Here is a 17,013-nt window from a genome sequence, read left to right as displayed (position 1 = left end):
TTGACTATTTATTTTACTATGACTATAGTTTTCCACCGATTAAAAAAGGGCAAGCATTGACCATCCAAAAAACAAACAACAACTGTCTGAAAAATAAATTGGAATTAAAAGGGTTAAGCCAAGAGCTAACAGGCTCATACATGCCCTTTCTCTCTCTTCTCTCTATCAACACACACCATTCGCTCATCGGGACCGTCCCGCGCACAGCTCCAGACAGCTGTTGGCGCAGCACGCACCGAGCGAAGCGCCTCCCATTCCCCTTTTTTTCTCTCAACGCGCCAATGTCCACATCGGACGCCCGCTACATCCTACGGTGGGCGGGTGCGCGCGGTCTGAAAACCCCTCCTCTTTTAAAAAAGCGGACCGCAATGATTTAGAAGTTCAGGAATCCCACGTGACGTCACCATGAGGTGATGTAATGCTTCTGTAAATAGATCATATTGTAATCGCGTTTCACTTCAGCGTGCTTCGTCTGAGCGCGAGGAGCGTTGCTACTCTCAGTCTGCGTGCGTTTAGGTAAGTTAGTATTACTGTTTTACACTCGCTTGTGAATATGATTCCACAGTTCCGAACACAAATGGATCGCGTTTCTTGTAACGTTACAGTGCTGTTGGGATTTTAGTTTTTTACTGTTGTTGTTGTTGTTTTACTATCAAGTTAGTGTCTGTCAAAGTGCCGGTTTCATTGAGATGTTCGTAAACTGTTTGAATGTCTATTTGAAGGGGTGTGACACCACCACCAAAAAAAAAAAAAAAAAAGATTAAAAAAGAGTAGCCTAGAATAAAAAGGTTTTGACTATCCGAAAAGGGTGTCTTTGTAAATCTTTAGTAGGCCTAGTCTAAAGACTGTCAACAAACTTGTCAGCGTTTTAGGAGATGGCTGTTTGACAGTTAGCCTAACTGTTCAAATCTGTTTGAATTTTAAATGTATTTAAATGTTTGATCGGACACGTGCGCATGTTTTGAGGGAGTAGTAGGCTAAGCATTAGCATTTACTTTGGGTTAATCAAATGCTTATTGGGCTATTATAATTAGGATTAATTTCCCCCAAATATGACACCTGCCAACACGTAGCTATAGCCTTCTCCAAAGTGATTCAGACAACTTCACGATGCTTTCACCGCTAAAATGTCACATTATTGCCCTGGTGATAATGTCTGATCTCAGTTGTTTGGGTTTGTAAAATTCGTGACACCGCGTGAGTCCTCCGGTTTCGACATTACGTCATTCTGCAGGCCGGTTAGACGCTTTTAGCACCGGACCCGTCTTGCCAATTCAAACTCTGGCCCGGCTGAACTAAATGATGATGTCATGACTAGAGGAATGCTCACTGACTGGGCAAGTAGCGGGTGTTTAAGTGTTTTATATATATATATAAGGCGCGACTATGATGTAAGACGTAGGCTATATAACGAAGAACTCAAAGAAGAGAACTCTAACTAAAACAAGGAAATGTGAGCAAAATATAGAGAACTGAGAGAAATTTAAATAGCTCATGCGTTTTAAAAACAATATTTCACAAATTAGGTGTCATCTTTCTGTATAGGCTATCTATGATCTGTCTGTCGTTTATTTGCATGAAAGTATGTATAGATAGATATTTGACACTATTTATGTCGTTTTTATTTGCCTGTTTGTCTGTTTATTTGTCATGAGCAGTTTATAATGTCATCTCTCATGTGTGCATGTGTTTGTCTGTGTGCATGTGTGTGTATATGTACGTTTAGGTTTTTTGTAGATGTCAGTGATGAATATTGATCAGGACAGGCCATATGTGTGCGCTGCTCCTGGATGCTCGCAGGTAAGTGACAAATGTCCAGTTTGCTGGTGGTTGTCATGTCGTCTAGACTCTAGACGATATGACATCTAGACAAGAGCCACAACAGCAATGTGTTTTATGTATCCTGTCGTAAATCTTAGCCATCACTTGGAGTGCAGTAAATTGAAGAATTACAATACATATCAGAAAACACATGTGTATCTTTTATATAATATCTTTCATGTAAAACAGCGGCTGTGCTTTTTCAGTATTGTCACGGCCTACCATGTTTCTTGTTCTCATAGCGCTTTCAAAGAGAAGATCACCTAATAATTCACAGACACAAACATGAGATGACCCTTAAATTCCCTTCTATTAAGTGTGACAATATGCTTTCAGGTAAGGGTGGGTACGCAATTATTCACACAAAAACACACGTTTTATCATCAACAAGTATTCATAGTTTCTATGCAACCAGTATCAATCTACAGATCGAGGTCAGTAATATAATAGCCTGTGAAAAGTGAATGTGTGTGTGAGTGTCATGATAGGTCATGCTCTCCATCTCCTTTAATTTAGGATTTAGACAGTGTCTGTTACCCTGGAAACCCAATGTCTGATATATAAACATCAGGCCGACCCTTGACCTCCGGGGTCTGTGAGCCATCATTGCAGCGACAGAAACATTTACATAAAAAACAAAAGAAGAACTTTACCTTCTGACCCCTTTCATAGTAGTCTAGAAAAAGCAGTTTCGTTTAGACTACCTCTAAATTACCAAAACAACACGAGCAAAATCAGGCTCATGTTTATGGCATAGGGTTAATTTTTAACATTTTCCCAGCATGCCAGAAGATTACTTTAGACAAGTTCTGCTCTTGACATTGAGTAGAGGGATAGTTTCTTTACATTTGTTTAGAAAGCCTGAAGGTTACTTGATATTGATCTACTGATCTAGAGTTTTCACTCTATGACCTTGAGAAATCTTCAATGCCTCCTCAGTTTACATGTGTTTAGTACACTCACACACACGCACGCACACGCACACACACACACACACACACACACACACACACACACACACACACACACACATAAAATAATTAATACGATGTTTAATTTATGCTACGCCCATACTGATTGCACTGTATCATCTTATTTATCATGTATTCTTCTCTTTTCTTATTACTACTTATTTCATTTTAAAACAAGTTTGAATCCATTTTTATTTTTATAGTTATTTTTATTGTTTGTGCATCTATCTGATTTTTATTTACCATTGTGTATGAAATGTACTGTATAAATTAACTTGCCTTGCCTAAATTAATAAAAAATCTCATTGTTCAATTGGGTTGTTACTTCCTTTATATATTGCCAGTAGCATTTTATAATAATACTTGATAAACATGTATTCTTTGTTCATCTATAGATCAGACTCCAACTCCGACCCGTTTCTTACGGGACTGTGAGGAAGCGGGCCTCTTTACTGACCTGGAGCTTAACCAGTCACAGGCGGAGGAGGAGACAAAATCGGTAAGAGGAAATGCATGTTTCAAAAGCTTACACAAATGTGCCAGTAAATAAATAGTTGCATAAAAGTCCATGCTGTATGAAGTAGTATTAAATAGTAGAACAAAAAGGAAGCAAACATTTAATAAAAATGTAAATTCCGCACTTGCTTGTGTGAATGTGTTCATGTGGACGGTAGCGTGAAAAACAAAACCAAGCAATCAGATCAGATTATCAGATGATCATATTAAGAGTATTAAATAACAGTTCTCATACACACACAGATGGAAAGGTCAATAGAGGGGCAGAAGAAGGAGAAATTATATCAATTAGCATTTATAAATATATTTTGAAAGTATTATATATAGAGAATATTTAGCATATAAATGTTTTCTGAATTCTACAAATATTCTTGCTTATAGAACTTTTCTGCTCAGGTGTCAGGTCAAAACCAGCCTCACACGGAGACACAACCTCAGCAGGGTCAACATCATCAGTTTCGGCCTCAGCAACAGCAGCAGTGTGCTCTGGCCCATCTGAACCACAACCAGAACCAGCTCCACACACACAGCTCACAGACTCAGTCTCAATGCACTGCCACATACTCCACTTCAAATAAACAGTGAGTATAGCAAGCATTTAACAGAATACCCCCATACTCTTCTTTTCCCATTAAAGGCAGGACCAGTTCTTGACTATAGAACGTTGAGCTGGCAGATATCCTGGATGGGCAATTGGTTTTTATTTATTTGAATTTAGATATATACGGTAGATATTTTAAAACATTGGTGCTTTGTCTGCAGCTCTGCGTGTAGACATCTTATTTTCACTGTAAATAAAACCGTTTTTAAACCATCCAATGACAATTCTGAAAATAAATGTGACAGTAGCCTACTGTTGCTATAGTAAACCAATAGTTGATAGATAAATATTATCTATTGATAGATTGTCACGTGTGACTGTGGTGAATAAAACGCATGACGATAGAAATACTACAACAACGATCTTTAATATAACACTCATAAATTACAGGAGAACTCCAAACACAACCACTTAAAATAGAAGAGAACAGACAAAAGAAACAGAGAGAAACAGAATGACTAATCAATAAGTAACCAAGGAGATTAATGAGAACTCAGTCAGGCAGATTGAAAACAGGACACAAAAGTGACATTACACCCCCCTTCTGGAAAGCCGCGTCCTCGCGCCGTACAAGGTCCAACTAAGGAGGGAGGGTTTTGGAGGATGGCTTGGAAGAGGACGGGAACAAACACAGTCAGGGGCAAACAACACAGTCCATGGGGAAGTGGAGGGAGGAAGTAGCCAGAGGGGAACCAGGAGCATGAGTGGCAATGTAGGAACCCAGAGTCCAGCCAGGAAGGAGGCCCACCGCAGCATCAACAGAGGGAGGAAACATGGTTGAGAAGCCCTCACCGACATCAAAGGGACAAGCGATGGAGATGGAGCCGATGGTGGTGGAGCCCTGGACGCAGATGTAACCGTGTGACACTGCTGGAAGTGGCGCCGTGAAGGAGCCACAGCAATGACCGTCCGAGGAGGAACCAACTGTTCAGTGAGGAGCAACTGAGGACCTGAGGACCTGAGGTGGAGCCGGAGGAAGGGAAGAGCCAGACGAAGCGCATGGGTGGAGAGACAGAGCGCAGAGGACAGCTTGCAAGTCAGGTGTGCAGGCGAGGTGATGTCTGACAGAGGTGGAGCCGGAGGATCGAGGGAGCCCGCTGTAGCTGTAAGGCCGATGCTCCAAGGTGGATCTGAGGGAGGGAGGGAGGAGCCAAGGTGGAGGAGTCTGGACATCTGACCGAGGTGGAGCTGGAGGATCTAGGGATCCCGGTGAAGCCGTAAGGCAGATGGTCCCAGGTGGAGCCGAGGGAGGGAGGAGCCAAGACAGAAGGGTCTGGACAACGGGCCGAGGTGGAGTGATGGGATCAGCGCCTGGAGGTGGAGCCAGGGTACACCTTCTTCTAGGAGGAGCTGGATGGGACTGATGGGAGACAGCAGAGACTGGGCAGAGGAACTGGCTTGAAGAGAAGGTGGGAGAAGGAGGCTGGGTCGTAACTCTGGAGATGCAAGAGAATTTGTGCTGGGCAGAACCAGCCGGGGTGCAGGACAGGAGACTCTGAACTGAGTGGAACCAGATTTCTTACAAACAGGAGATTTCTTACTAAATATGACTATCGGGGTTGGTAGATCAAGGTAAAATTCCATTTCTAGTTTATCATAAAGAAATGGAACTCACACTCCCTCAGCTGTGGACAGGGTCTTCCTCCATTCCCTCGAACTCCAGCAATGCTCCCAAGGCGTCACACAGTGTTGCTGGCTCACACCCCTGTTCAGACGCCTCTGGAGGCTCACGCTCCGGGGCAATGTTTGGCTCATACCCTTTTCTTAGCGCTGGCTCATGCATCATGGTGGCCTCAGCCTCTCTGTCTGTGGGAGGCTCGGGTGTCGTATCCATGTGGCGGTATTATTGCTGGCTGGGTTCTGGATCTGTGGGAGTGGGGCTGAGATCCTCTGCTAAGCAGTGTTGTGGGCCGCTTTACTGTTTTACAGTACCAACTCCACAAACTCAGCGAAATTATCCCAAGCACCTACACCGGGCAGGCATACCTTCGAAATTTGCATGCCAAATTTCCAGGTGTGGGACGATGATAGAAATACTACAACAACAGTCTTTAATATAACAGTCAATAATTTCAGGAGAATAAGGCAAACACAACGACTTAAAATTGACAAGAACGGACAAAGGAAGCAGATAGAAACTTATGGTATGTTTACATGACAACAATATGCTTAAAACTGAGTTTTTTTCCTTTGAGTTTTCCGCATACAGACGACACCATTGTCAAAACGGTGTCGTGTAAACAGCCCCTTAGGGTATAAATACAAGAGACAAATAAGGGGAACTAATAATGACCACCTGAACAGAATGACAAATCAATAAGGAGATTAACGAGAACTCCGACAGGCAGGTAACAGAATGAAAACGGAACACAAACATGATATAGATAAACCATGCACTCTTCAGTGTTGTTGTTAACATTCTGGTTAAGCAGACAGTTTGCTTTACAAGTAAATATGAAGATGCATTTCTGTCAGGACCACTATCGTCAAATACGATTGAAAAATTAGCATACAGTTTGGATCGGTATGGTTACGTTCTCGGCGAGAGCTCCCTGCGCATCTATGCAGCCTAACCTTTACCTTGGGGTAAACAGAACAGAACCAACATGAATGTATGCAAATATATTTAATTCAAGATTTTAAAGTACAACATAATTCGAGAGTTTATTCTGATTCAGGGAGAATCAGTATGTCAAATCCTGACTGGGCAAGAGGAGGAGCTGGGGATGGAGGAGGGTAATTCGCTCCAGAGAAACGCGATAGTTGCTGATAATACTGAAGGAGCTTATGTATGTATACGGTGATAGGCGTCGTATTTTTATAGGTAGACATGGATCAGCTGAGAGTCAGCTGATGCGAGCTTGATTAACGTGACCTGCCAGAACTGACGCTACGCTTGATATTAAGATACATTTTAAAACCATAATTCGCACCTTGATAACAGGCAAATATTTCTGCCCGTTATCACTTGTGAGATTGTCAGCCTCTGCTTTTCCACAACATACTGAAGCCGCCTCGTGTATAATGCAGCTTTGCTGGTTCAGCAATTTCCTGGTTATATTATTTCTTCAGCCCATCCTCAAACTTCTCAGCACGCAGCTTGCCTCAGATTGCTTGTAATCAATGCACAAATAATAAAAAAGATCAAGGCTATATTTGGCTAACATCTGATTGGCTGGCAAGACAGATGTTTGGGTGGGCTCAGCCCACCCCTGCCCATGCCTGGATCCAGCCCCTATTAAAGTGATTGTAAGCCCCATAGAAGCCCCAAAATTTTCACTGAAAAGGTGCTTTTACACAGACTTTGGGGGTACAGAATATATTCATGGTAGAAAGTAAATCAAAAAGTATGTCATTTAGTGCAACACAGCATCATAAATTAAATTTTATGAGACTCAGAATATTTTGTTTTTTAATGTAGCATTGCATCTTTAGAATTGGCCAGCTTGTATTTGTAAAGATGTTAAAATACTGCAAATAATATTTCATCTTTAAATTATTATATAATGTTTTTAACATTTTGTTGTAGGACATCATGTTCCCCACAAATAGCAGCCCTGTGTTAACTTTCTGAAAATGTCTAAACTGCTTTAAACTGACCCCATGAGTAAATACATTATTGTTTGTATGTACTTTTAGTCTTTTTTCCATTACTTATCTGAATTCCTCTCACTTATTTCAGATCTGCACCCAGCTGTCTGCACAGCACCCAGGCAAACACCATGCCTGGGACATTAGCCATGAATGTAAGTAAATCTGAGAGCATTTTAAACCTGCCTGCACAGTAAAATAATGATCGCAGTAATAGCTCTATTTCATTTTACGTCTGTCCATTAATTTCATATATTTAAAAAATAATAGATGGAGGCGCAGTTGTCAATGAACTCCAGTATGATTGGCATACCAGGCCCCGCCCACTCTGGCTCATGCTCCTCCCTTCAGGTACAGCCCCATACTAATGATTTGACTCCATGGTTACAGGATTATGATGTCTCTATAGAAACATTACAAGTCAGACAGGGCTTATAATGCCACAGTGCTTTGTAACTAATGTAGACATCTTGATTGTGTTATCTAATTCAGACACATGCAATTTTGCGGTCTTGCCTGTTAAAAAGCTGCATTCACGCATGCACACACACACACACACACTCACTAACACATGCAGGAGAGTCTCATGCGCTGATTCTCTTCAGAACGTGGAGGAGATTAAATTTCAAAGGCTTCAGGTTGACCTGGTTATTATCTGACTTTTCAAAGACGTCTTTGTAGATTCTCTGAGTTTTGAACAACTTAAAAGTGCCAAGCAATCTTACCATCGCAAACAATCACTACTCACAGGAAACCTTAGATGTAGAAATTAAAAACACATGGTTGCCTGCAAAAGTTGGTAAAACAAATCTGGCTTTAGGCTTTTCCCTTTTTAAATAGCAATTATACACAGTGTTACATGACATTGATGTTGACAGTGACCCCAGGAGCCTTTCTGACCCATCTTTCCCCGTCTCTAATCCTTCAGAGGTCAAAGGTCATACCAGCTCACAGCCAGCCTGCAGTTTCCAATGGCAGTCAGAATCCTCTTTGCCACATGATGGAGATGATGTCGTCACAACAGCACCCACTGTCGCATTTACAATCCTCATCTCATCATCACGCATACCAGCAGCACTGCCACAGCCAATCACCGCAAAGACTTGCACATCAACGTCAAAGCCTTGACCAATCACATCACAGCCATGCTCACCACTCTCCACCCACGCACTTGCATCCTGGCTCCTCCCACCAGACCGCCCCTCCCCTTTCACATCAGCCAATACCTGAACAGGTCTAGATTTTTGCGGCAAACTCTGACTTTTACAGATTGTTTTAAACTATTGTGTCATTTAATCCAAGGTTTGTGTTTTATAGATGTCCTCCACACCAAAACACACACACTCCCCGCAGTCTCCTCCCCAGCAGACCGCGATCAGACGCCGACGGACAGCAGGAGACGACCCGGATGAGCGCAGACAGAAGTTTCTGGAGAGAAACAGAGCCGCTGCTACGCGGTGCAGACAGAAGAGGAAAGTCTGGGTATCGTCGTTGGAGAGGAAGGCTGAGGAGCTTACACACACTAACTTACAGCTACAGGTACGCATTCACGATGGGTTTACATATCTACCTTGTAGTATCAAATACAATTGGAACTTCATGATAGATTCATGCGTTTGCTGCATTGTTTTCATTTATTTTTTGTCTTTTCATAGAATGAGGTGACATCACTCAGGACAGAAGTCACTCAGCTGAAGCAAATTCTTCTTGCACATAAAGACTGTCCTGTCTCTGTGAGACAGAGAGAAACGCAGAGTGAGTATGACTCATTTTGTCATTCTCTCCTCCTTTCTTCTCTTTGGTTGAATCACATTCAAACCTGGGGAGAACATGTCTGAATCTCATATTTCACCCCAAAATAATTATAAATGATATACTGCTTAAAAAATTAAGCCTATTTTTGGAACTTAACTATGTTTTTTTTGTTAAGTATTTTCATGACATTTAAGCACCCTAAATTATATACAATAATGCAAAGAAAAAAGTAAATTGAAAATAAATAAAAATACTTATGCATCATGATAGTATAATCTAAATTAAACCAATTTTACTATCGTCATTTAAAATGGCATATGAAAAAAAAGTTGTTGTTTTTTTTAAATAAAAAAACATATAACAATAATGAGAAAATGTATAGAATTAAGAATAACAAGAAGTAAATAACACGATTTCTTTAATCATAATTTTAATTTAAAAAATATATAAATAAATAAAGTCTGGACACATTGTAACACACCATGAAAATAATTCCTTAATATATCACACTTACTAACGTAAGATTTTAAAAAAAAAAGTAATTAATACCTTTATTCATCAAGTATGCATTAAATTGATCAAAAGTGAAAAAAAAAAAAAAAAAACTGTTTCCACACAAATATTAAGCAGTTTTCAACAATGATAGAAGGTAAATGCTTCTGAAAGATCAGGCGACACTGAAGACTGGAGTAATGGCTTGACAGAAATAAGTTACAGGATTGTAAAGTATATTAAATTATATTAAAATAGAAAACAGTTATTTAAAGTGTTTATAATATTACACAATATTACTGCTTTACTGTATTTTGATTACAATGCAGCCTTGGTGAGAGTAACATACTTTTCAGAAACAAGTATGCCCCAAACCTTTGAATGTTAGTGTATTTATATTGTGTTTTATTACATATAATGTGTATATTATTTGATATATTTTGAAAATCCATCATTTTAATAAACTCCTTTCATATTCACGTTTAGGTGGAGTAAATAGCCCAACAGGAAGTCCCGTCCAGCAACATGCCATTCAACACAACAGCATCTCAACCTCAAGTTCGACTCTATCACACACTCACCTCACCACACACTCCCACCATAACTAACGACACACAACTATAACATGCTTCTACATAGACACAGAATGATGAGAACGCATTCATCTTCAGAGCCATATGGTCAGGGCACCTAGTAGGTCAGTGCAAAAGCAAAACTGAACAGCAAAATGTTTAATCCAGAGTTTTAAACTTGGATTCATGACTAAAAGGGAATGTATGCATCACTCTTTAAAGAATAGAGTAATTCATCAAAAGTTTGTTCGCATGGCCCTTTGTCATCTCAGGAAATTAGCCGAGGGTCAGATGGATGTTTCCAGTGGTTTTATCTGACCTCACTGTGATTTAATACAGTGCTGGAAAACAAACTGTCCATTTACACTCACTAAATTTAGTTTTCTTATTATCAAACCTTGTCTCCCACCCTCTTCGTACCACTATCTGTCTTCTCTCACTCCTCCTTGTGCTTTTTTACAGCTGATCTTTCTCAGGGACACTCATCTAGTTTACTCTTGGAGTGTGTGTGCATATTTGTGTGTATGCGTGTTGTTCTTTATGCTTTGCTAGCTTCAGTGACAGCTGCGTGTGCTAAATCCTGAAACTAATGGCAAGGCTGTGTGAAATGCATTGAATCAGGGCAGTTGTAAATCTGTAATTGTAAATAGGAATCTCTAGTTTTTATAAATGAATGATGATGCAGCTAAAGCTTTTGTTACATGTTTGTCTCCGCTGTAAATATCGTCAGTGGCCCCTTGGCAAATGATCAGGTATCACATTACCTAATACTGAGTGCGTCACATGTGAATTTTGGATTGACAGAACATGCATTTTATATAGCCAAATTCAGAATCATGTATTAGGAATGATGGTAAAGAACTTGTGTATTACTAATCGCACTAGAAATGTCTTACAGTATTCTCAATACGCCATAGCTACATCACTTCACACTAACTGGTTCAGAGACAATCAAAATGTCAGACGTTTCCTGAAAATGGACATGCAAGCATGTGTGCTATCTCTTATAACAAATGCTTATAAAGCATTTATATGGCTATACATTCTGTGGAATATGGAATTATGAATCTGGGGGGGGGAAAGAATGTTTGTAAACACTGCAGGTTTAAACTTTTATGCATGTACAGTTTTTTTTAAATATTTATCTATTTTTGTACACATTTGTGGCCCTGTTTAATTAAAGCACTTAATATCTGTATCCATATGTTCTGATCTCTTTTTTCGCGGTTCATTGTAATAATTTCATAATGCTATGATACAACTGCTTTTAGTGTATTAGAGTGCCCAGCTTTTTACATACATTAAGATCAAGACATTAAGATCAGAAATGAACATTTCTCCAACTACCTGAATTATTATTCTGAGGGTTTGAATGCATGGGTGTTAGTTTAAATAAATGATTGCTACAGTAAATTGTGGTTAGACAGTGTTGGAGTTGAAGTCTTGTGAAAACTTTTTATTGTTTATTGCGCCATCTTATGGTGGAGTTAGGCAGTATCCAGTTTGGCATAAGGGTATATAAGATCAAAGTTGAATTACTTATAAAGGGAAAAACATTGAAACCATTACACACAAACTACAATCACTATTAACATCTATATATTTATTGGGGGAAAAAGCAATGATAAAGGTGAAATGTATAAAATGTACAGGGTTTTTTTTTTTCAACTGCTTACACACATTTTCAAAACATTGCCTCTTTTTCCCCAAAAAACTTTACACACAAATCCAAGAACTGCAAGAAGCACTGCATTCAAAATATCACAAATACATCTCGAAAGCAAACATTTGTCTTATGTTGCAAACACCTTTGCCATAATGTTATATTTTTGGATACACAGTTATTCAAAACTTAAAGCTCTTCTTTCATGAGCTCCTATGTACATTTCTGCACAATATTGAAAGTAATTGGCGGAGAGATGTTGAAAAATTCACAGTAAACACGAAAGCAAGATTGAAACCTAACCATGTATTTGTTTTACTGTAAGCATTTGTGGTTGTGAATACAATATTACACAGTCCGAAAAACCTATAACTTGACCTTTGGTCTATTTATAGGCCTATTCTAAAGCCATGATTGGTTGGTGTTAAGTAAAGCAATGAGTGTTGGCACATGTGAGGAGGCACTGATGAATTAGTGTGGCATTTTGATAGGTTGTGTTTGAAAAAGGAAATCAAGGTACTTCCTGTTAGATTTTTGTGTTACGTAGAGAATTGTGGTTTGCAAAAAGTGTTTTATGAAATTGAAAACTGAGTTGAAGGCTGAGAATTAGTGTATGCACTCTAAAAAATGCTGGGTTGTTTCAACCCATTTTTGGGTCAAATATGGACAAACCCCAAATGTTGGGTTAAAAATGTAATTAAAAAATTTAACCCAACGGCTGGGTTTGTCCATATTTGACCCACAATAAAACAACCCAGCATTTTTTAGAGTCTGGTTTTGCAGATTGTGTGTGTGGTTCTGGTGTTTGAGTGTCAGAAATGGTGTGACAAGTAAGGATTTTGTGTTTATAGGGAGCTGGAAAAAAAACTGTAACAAAATAATTTTGTGCTGTGCTTCAATTGATATACAGTACATCTGTACAGGGTAAATAAGTAATGCATTTTCAACAAGGACAGAAATACATTCATTCCAAAGCCAAGCAATTCTGCCAACCAGCAGCTGAGGCTTAGACAATCAACCAAAAAAAAAAGAAAACAAAAGGAGATCTGTAATTCAGTGGTTTTGGCAAAAAGTAATTTGTGGCCTAAATTATTTTGTTAAAGAGGTCTATTTTCAGACACACAAGACACTTCAGTCAGAGTATCTGAGCATTATGACATCATCATCTCTTCGTGCGGGGCTGTTGTCAAAGAAACGTTCACCGGGGAACTGGATGAGGTCACCTTCTTCAGCCAGTTGTCTGCCACTCTGGTAACCGCTGAATTCAGAGGAGACACAGGTGGTAGCCACAGTCGAGCGAAACGGATGTCTGGTTGAGTACATGTGACGTACATGTCCATGAGCGGACGACTTCCTGCTTCTGATCCGCCTCTTCAACACACGCCCCAGCCAGAATACGCCCACCAGGAGCAGGAGCAGAGCATTAGCTGTAAGGGCTGCTACTGTGATCAGCTGTAGGTTGACCTCACTTGTCACCAAGGGCAAAAGTGTGACAAATCCAGTGCAGTGATCTCTGGGGGCAACCTGGCACACGGCCCCGTCCACTACGCTCTCCACACAGGTGATGTAGGTGGAGTCTGGGCGAAGCTCTTGGAGGGTCACCACCCGGTCAGATCCATCTGTGTAAACATAGCGTGGGAAACGGAAAGAATGGCCGAAACGGTCAAATAAAACCCGGAAGAGAAGTTCTTTCCCATGAACTAGTCCAACATCGGGAGTTGTGCTCCAATGGACTGTGGCTGTACTGGAAGTGACGTCTTCCACGCTAACATTCAGGATGAAGTGATGGTTGAATTGACATGCATCAGTGATCATTGTGATTCTCGAGTTATGATGCTTGGCTCTGTCCTGTAAGGGCAGGTTGAACTGCTCATGTTGGGCCGAAGCAAAGTTGGTGTGGTTGTGGACATGGCCTGTCAGGAACGTGGACATTGTTGTGGAAAAATCAGATAAAGAGCCATTTTTCCCAGCTGTGGGTCTTGGTCTTGAGCTGACCAGTTTTCTCCTTTTCTTTCTTTCAAATGTTGTCACAACCCCTTGCTCCCCCTCATCCCCTTGGACCCCTACTCGTTTGTGTATTTCTCCTTCTCGCTTATCTCTTTCCTCCTTGAGAATAGATGTCTCTGCTACTGCTCCACGGCTCTCCATTGGCTGAGGTTCTGACTCGCAATAGCCACTCATATTTCTCAGCTGCGAGTTGCTAACATAGTCCAAGTATTTTCCCGCCAGCACTGGGGGGTGATGGCAGCGCACAAACACAGTCAACAGCTTTCCCTGAGAATGCGCATGCGTCATCCAGTTTTTAAGCTTCTCCATCCGGCAGTCGCACGTCCAGTTATTCCCATTCAGTTCTACGTGAAACAAAACGCCGTTTGTGGCGAAAATTCCACCGGAGAGATTCATAAGACGATTGTTTTTCAATTTTAAGGTTTTTAGATGTGAAAGGTGGCCGAAAGCACGGGGGTCCACGCGAGATATGTGATTGTCGCTGAAGTCGAGGTGTTCGATGCGCTCGAGCGGGTCCAGCAGACCGGCCAGGATCTCTGTCAGCTCGTTCTTGTCAATCTCGAATTCTTTAACGCGCGCGAGCCCTTTGAGCGCGTCATTGTCCAGTTTTAATATCTTGTTGTGGCTCAGCGAAAGTTTTGTTAGCTTTTTCAAATTCTGAAAGACGTTATTTCCAATGTGCCTTATTTGGTTGCCTGTTATTAGAAGAGCTGTAAGTGATTTAAGATGGGAAAACATAAAAATATCTCGCAGTTCTGTTTGTTTATTGTCTGATAGGTTTAAAAACTGCAGTTTGCTGAGCCGCGAAAACGCATTGCGGTCAATATGGCCAAGCTGGTTCGATTCTAAGTGCAGAAACATTAAATTTGGCAGACCTTTGAAAACGGATTCTTTTAAAAACTCAATAGAATTTCCATCAAGCCTCAGTTTGACTAAACCATTTAAGTGACTAAACGATTCGGAAGCAATGTCCTTTATTTCGTTGTTATTGCTATATAATATTGTGAGTTTTTTCAGTGATTGTAGAGTCCCAGGTTGTATTGCCGAGATTAAGTTGTTGCCCAGATATAGTTCCTCCAGTTTGGAAAGTTTCTCGAATGCTTTAGGGTGTATATTCCTTATTTGATTAAACTGGAGATTAAGTCTCATTAGGTTGCCATAGCGCATGAAGTCGAAGGCGCTGAGGTTGTGAATGAAGTTTCCCGCAAGACCGAGAACCCGCACGTCCCCTGCGCGCTCCACCTGTGGCGCTTTGGGCACCGCGCGCAGACCGCGATTAGCGCACAGGATATGCTGCGCGTGCTGGCAGTCGCATGTTTCAGGGCAAATGGCGCAAACAGGCGCGAAGAATAAAAGCGCTCCACTGCCCAGCAAAAGAAAGCTGTAGAGCAAATATGCCATCCCAGTGACACGCAAACAGCAACACTCAATACATTCCTTTGTTTCAGTCCAGGTTCGCCAAATTCTTCCTCGCCGGGAATTAAAGCTTTAATGCAGTGCCTCCCGAGTACAGACATTTAGATTATGTTTAGGTGTAGCACGATGGCATAGCGATTTGAAGCTGTAGTGAGATATCCATGCACAACCGTTGCAAACTGATCTGGCTCCAACCAAGGAAACGTTTGCCTTCGTCAGACTCTCTCATCCCCCAAGAAGTCATCTGTTGCAGATTACACACACACACACACACACACACACACACACACACACACACACACACACACACACCAGTCATCTCCGAGTTCAGGCACGGATCACCCCGCCCCATCCCCTCCAGATGTCGACATTACATACAGTCACACGACACGATTCTGGTTAAGATTATCTGAACGATTGCTAGGTTGCGTTAAAGATTATTTTATTATACTTTAAAAATGTAGGGGAAGAAACGCAAATCAATTCCTATTGCATTTACTTTATCAGTCGTTTCCAAACGATTCAACATATTAGGCCCTATACACAATAAATCATGAAAACAATTCTTGCAAGGGTTTACACACAGACTTTAGAATGACTTTTGCTATTTTTTTAGAGGCAGTATGAATCCAATTCAAATAACTGGCCCTAAAAATACTAAAACGAAAAAGTCGAAACATGTTTCATTCATTAATTGTATGAAATATTTTCATAAAATCAATTAATGGTTCAAATATTTTTAGATGGACGGACCTGATAAAGTGACTAAATGAATTCAGAATCAGAATCAGTTAGTGTCGGTTACAGTTTAAGATTGACATCACAGATTCATAAGTGTTTTTTTATTAACTAAAAAACAACCAGCTCGCTGGAGTCATTCTTTCGAGAATTGTACTGCAATTGTACTGCATTTTTTGAAGCTGTAATGTGTCTAGAAAAAGGCAGTTGCTAACAAGTGGTTATGGGACTACAGAGGCAGTCGGGAACATTAAACGTCATCACGCTGAACAGGTAAACTCAGCCTGCTTTTACAGCCTTAAATGCTTATAATTGTGCTCTCATAAATTATTCTAACTCTAAAATGGTTTTAATATAAAAACTGAAAGAGTTGTCGGAAGCTTAGTGACGGTGACGTTGAATTTGTGGGACCGTGGTGTAGTTGGTTTATAGCCCTTTATCCTTTTACTTCTGGCGACTGCGTTTAGGCTTCAAATTTCATAAAAGTTGTGTTTATCTGTGATAAGTATCTTGATGGACAAAACGTTCAAGTATCAAACTTTTGTTGATCACAGAGCTCGTTTTTTATGATAATCTAAAAGCCTATGGGAAAATCCTATTGGGTTTTTGTCAAGGTTACCAGTGTGATGCTAACTGCAGATTGGCCAAAATGAGGCCTACAAAATACCTGCACCACTCTATACTATCGCTGTTATTAATTAGGTCAAGCTCCACCCATTGGGTCCACAGTTGGACTATAGGTCACGTCAAACACTATCCATTACGACCAGAGAATCCGAGACGTGTTTTGGCTACTAGTAGCCATTTTTAGTACAGTCTTTTTTTGTTCCTTTTGTTGGTGTTGGATGGATGGGGACTTTACATTCTTTA

At 40.5% G+C, this 17,013-nt stretch overlaps 2 protein-coding genes across 5 annotated transcripts; one reads left to right on the top strand and one right to left on the bottom strand.

Annotated features, from left to right (window-relative positions):
• Nucleotides 1-360: 360 nt before the first annotated feature.
• creb5a (cAMP responsive element binding protein 5a) lies at nt 361-11,516 on the top strand. 4 transcript variants are annotated; one of them, XM_079589881.1, is made up of 11 exons: nt 383-516; nt 1,727-1,800; nt 2,064-2,157; nt 3,188-3,291; nt 3,705-3,889; nt 7,592-7,655; nt 7,771-7,851; nt 8,429-8,734; nt 8,818-9,039; nt 9,156-9,255; nt 10,234-11,516. In XM_079589881.1, exons 2-11 carry the CDS (start codon nt 1,738-1,740, stop codon nt 10,353-10,355), a joined length of 1,341 nt encoding a protein of 446 aa, XP_079446007.1. In that variant the 5' UTR covers nt 383-516; nt 1,727-1,737; the 3' UTR covers nt 10,356-11,516. The 4 variants fall into 4 exon arrangements, with proteins under 4 accessions (XP_079446009.1, XP_079446007.1, XP_079446006.1 ...); XM_079589880.1 differs by having other exon boundaries at nt 3,690-3,889; XM_079589883.1 differs by lacking the exon at nt 2,064-2,157 and having other exon boundaries at nt 361-516.
• A 394-nt stretch (nt 11,517-11,910) lies between these two features.
• tril (TLR4 interactor with leucine-rich repeats) lies at nt 11,911-15,626 on the bottom strand. Its single transcript, XM_079591248.1, has one exon. It carries the CDS (start codon nt 15,388-15,390, stop codon nt 13,114-13,116), a length of 2,277 nt encoding a protein of 758 aa, XP_079447374.1. The 5' UTR covers nt 15,391-15,626; the 3' UTR covers nt 11,911-13,113.
• Between the last annotated feature and the right edge of the window lie 1,387 nt (nt 15,627-17,013).

Source organism: Phoxinus phoxinus (assembly GCF_949152265.1).
Source record: "Phoxinus phoxinus genome assembly, chromosome: 19".
NCBI lineage: Eukaryota > Metazoa > Chordata > Actinopteri > Cypriniformes > Leuciscidae > Phoxinus > Phoxinus phoxinus.
Note: the sequence above shows the minus strand (reverse complement) of the source record. Positions and strands in the feature narration are given on the sequence as shown.